At 38.6% G+C, this 2,181-nt stretch overlaps 1 protein-coding gene across 2 annotated transcripts; it reads left to right on the forward strand.

Moving 5' to 3' along the window:
• LOC137806097 (UPF0496 protein At4g34320-like) lies at positions 1–2,181 on the forward strand. 2 transcript variants are annotated; one of them, XM_068606045.1, is made up of 2 exons: positions 1–375; positions 852–2,181. In XM_068606045.1, exon 2 carries the CDS (start codon positions 863–865, stop codon positions 1,976–1,978), a length of 1,116 nt encoding a protein of 371 aa, XP_068462146.1. In that variant the 5' UTR covers positions 1–375; positions 852–862; the 3' UTR covers positions 1,979–2,181. The 2 variants fall into 2 exon arrangements, with proteins under 2 accessions (XP_068462146.1, XP_068462145.1); XM_068606044.1 differs by having other exon boundaries at positions 16–375; positions 812–2,181.

The raw sequence follows: 2,181 nt of genomic DNA on the forward strand, positions 1-2,181 counted from the left end.
AGACTTGAGTTAAGTCACTTTGTCTAGTTAAACCCTTGTCACTGTTTTTCTTTCTTCAGTGCTTTGCGCGTGAAAAGCAAAATCTTAGTAGTGTGGAGGGAGAGAAGGTGCATTGCTTCGCTTTGCTTTGCTTCACGCGTTTGTACAGAAATTTTCTTATGCGTGCAAGTTATTCATTTGCCCACATCTCAAAGCTCCCAAATTTGTGGTAGATAAGTAACAGTTTTTCAGTGGATTTCAAGTTCTTCAATTCCCCACAATCAGCCTATCAATCTCTTTCCCCTTTTTAGAAATAGTTCAAAAGGGTGACCCCAATTATCAGATCAAAAGTAATCACTCTCTGGAAATTCTTATCTTCTTCAATCCCTCTCAAAGGTTTGTACTTTGCAAAATTAGCTATCTGGTTCTGCTTGATTCCTTCCACTTGTTCACCATTATTCATAAAATGGAGTATTGTAATTTGTGTGGTGAAGTGTAGGGTTTAGAAATATTACCTGTTAATTGGTTTGTTTGATCTGATTGCGATATTGTAAAGTTTCTCATGTGTGAAGATCTACAAGACAGTAATAGAATCCACTAATGTGTTTGTTTGAAATTGATTGTGATATGGTAAGGTTTCTCGTGTGTACAACTCTATGTAGCAATAGTCTCTGTTGGTTTGTTTGAAATAGATTGTATTTGCCCTCAAATTGTTTGTGATTAGGCCAAAATCATTTGTGCACCCGTAATCATAAAGCGGGCACCTTTCAACTTTACCAATCGTTTAAGGAATTTCATGGTGAAACTACTTTTTTGTTGTTCTGATAAACAGGTACTGAATTTGGATTTGGTTCTTCCTTGTTCTTTATTAGACCATTTCAAAATGGGGGGGCACATGAGCAAGAAGACCCCTGAAACATCATCTGGAATTAACTTCAATACTGATATGGCGACTGAACTGAGGTCATATGAGGCTGCCTACAAACTTGATTCTGATTTGCAGTCCTTTGACACCACAGTTCAAGCTCGAGCGAATCAAGTCATCAAAACTCTGGCAGTTGGAGTTGAGGTTCGGTCCCTTTCTTTTGAGTCTCTCAAACAAGTCACAGAATGCCTGCTGGAAATGAATCAGGAAGTTGTCAAGGTGATCTTAAGCTCTAAGAAAGATATATGGAAGAACCAAGAACTGTTTGAGCTTGTTGAGGAGTATTTAGAAAATAGCTTGCAGACTCTAGATTTGTGCACTGCATTGGAGAAGTGTTTGAAGCGAGCCAGGGATAGCCAATTGCTTATTTTTGCAGCCCTTCAACAGTTTGAAGAGGAAACCGAGTTGGGAGAGAAGCGTTATACGAGGACATTACAGGAATTGAAGAATTTCAAGGCAAGTGGTGACCCTTTCACTGAAGAATTCTTCCAAATGTATCAATCTGTTTACAATCAGCAGATACTCATGCTTGAGAAGTTGCAAGTGCGACAAAGCAAGCTAGATAAGAAAGTAAAACAAGTTCATACATGGAGGAAGGTCTCAAGTATGATATTTGTAGCTACAGTTGCTGCTGTGTTGATCTGCTCAGTTGTGGCTGCAGCAATTGCTTCTCCACATGTTGCAACTATTCTAGCTGCTGTTAGTGCAGTCCCAATTGGTTCAATGGGAAAGTGGATTGACACCATGTTGAAGAGCTATGAAACTGCTGTGAGAGGACACAGGGAAGTAATTATCTCCATGCAAGTTGGCACCTATGTTGCTATAAAGGATTTGGACAGCATTCGGGTCCTCATTGATAAGGTGGAAATCGAGATTGAGTCTGTGCTGCAGAATGTGGAATTTGCCATTGAGGATGATGGTGTGAAGGTTGCAATAGAGGAGATGAAGAAGAAGTTGGGAGTTTTTATGAAGAATGTTGAAGATTTAGGAGTGCAAGCTGATACTTGTAGCAGAGACATTATAAGAGCTAGGACTGTGGTTCTACAAAGAATCATAAAGCTTCCCAACAACTAAAAATGTCATTGTCTTCTCAACCAGTATTCCAGTAATTATTGCTTCTAGGACACTTCATTTGCTCCTGTTTATGATCAAATTTTATGATTCATGAAAACTTGGGTTTATGTTGTAAATATTGAAAAAATGCTGACACTTAGTCCTTTGTTTGTCTAGGAATCTAAAACTTATTCTTTTCAGACAATACTATACCAGTTCATGTA

The sequence above is a fragment of the Phaseolus vulgaris genome, chromosome 3, assembly GCF_000499845.2.
Source record: "Phaseolus vulgaris cultivar G19833 chromosome 3, P. vulgaris v2.0, whole genome shotgun sequence".
Lineage (NCBI taxonomy): Eukaryota > Viridiplantae > Streptophyta > Magnoliopsida > Fabales > Fabaceae > Phaseolus > Phaseolus vulgaris.

Bases quoted from the DNA above. Each gene is read 5' to 3' on its own strand.
- LOC137806097 (XM_068606045.1), top strand. From the start codon at position 863: ATGGGGGGGCACATGAGCAAGAAGACCCCTGAAACATCATCTGGAATT.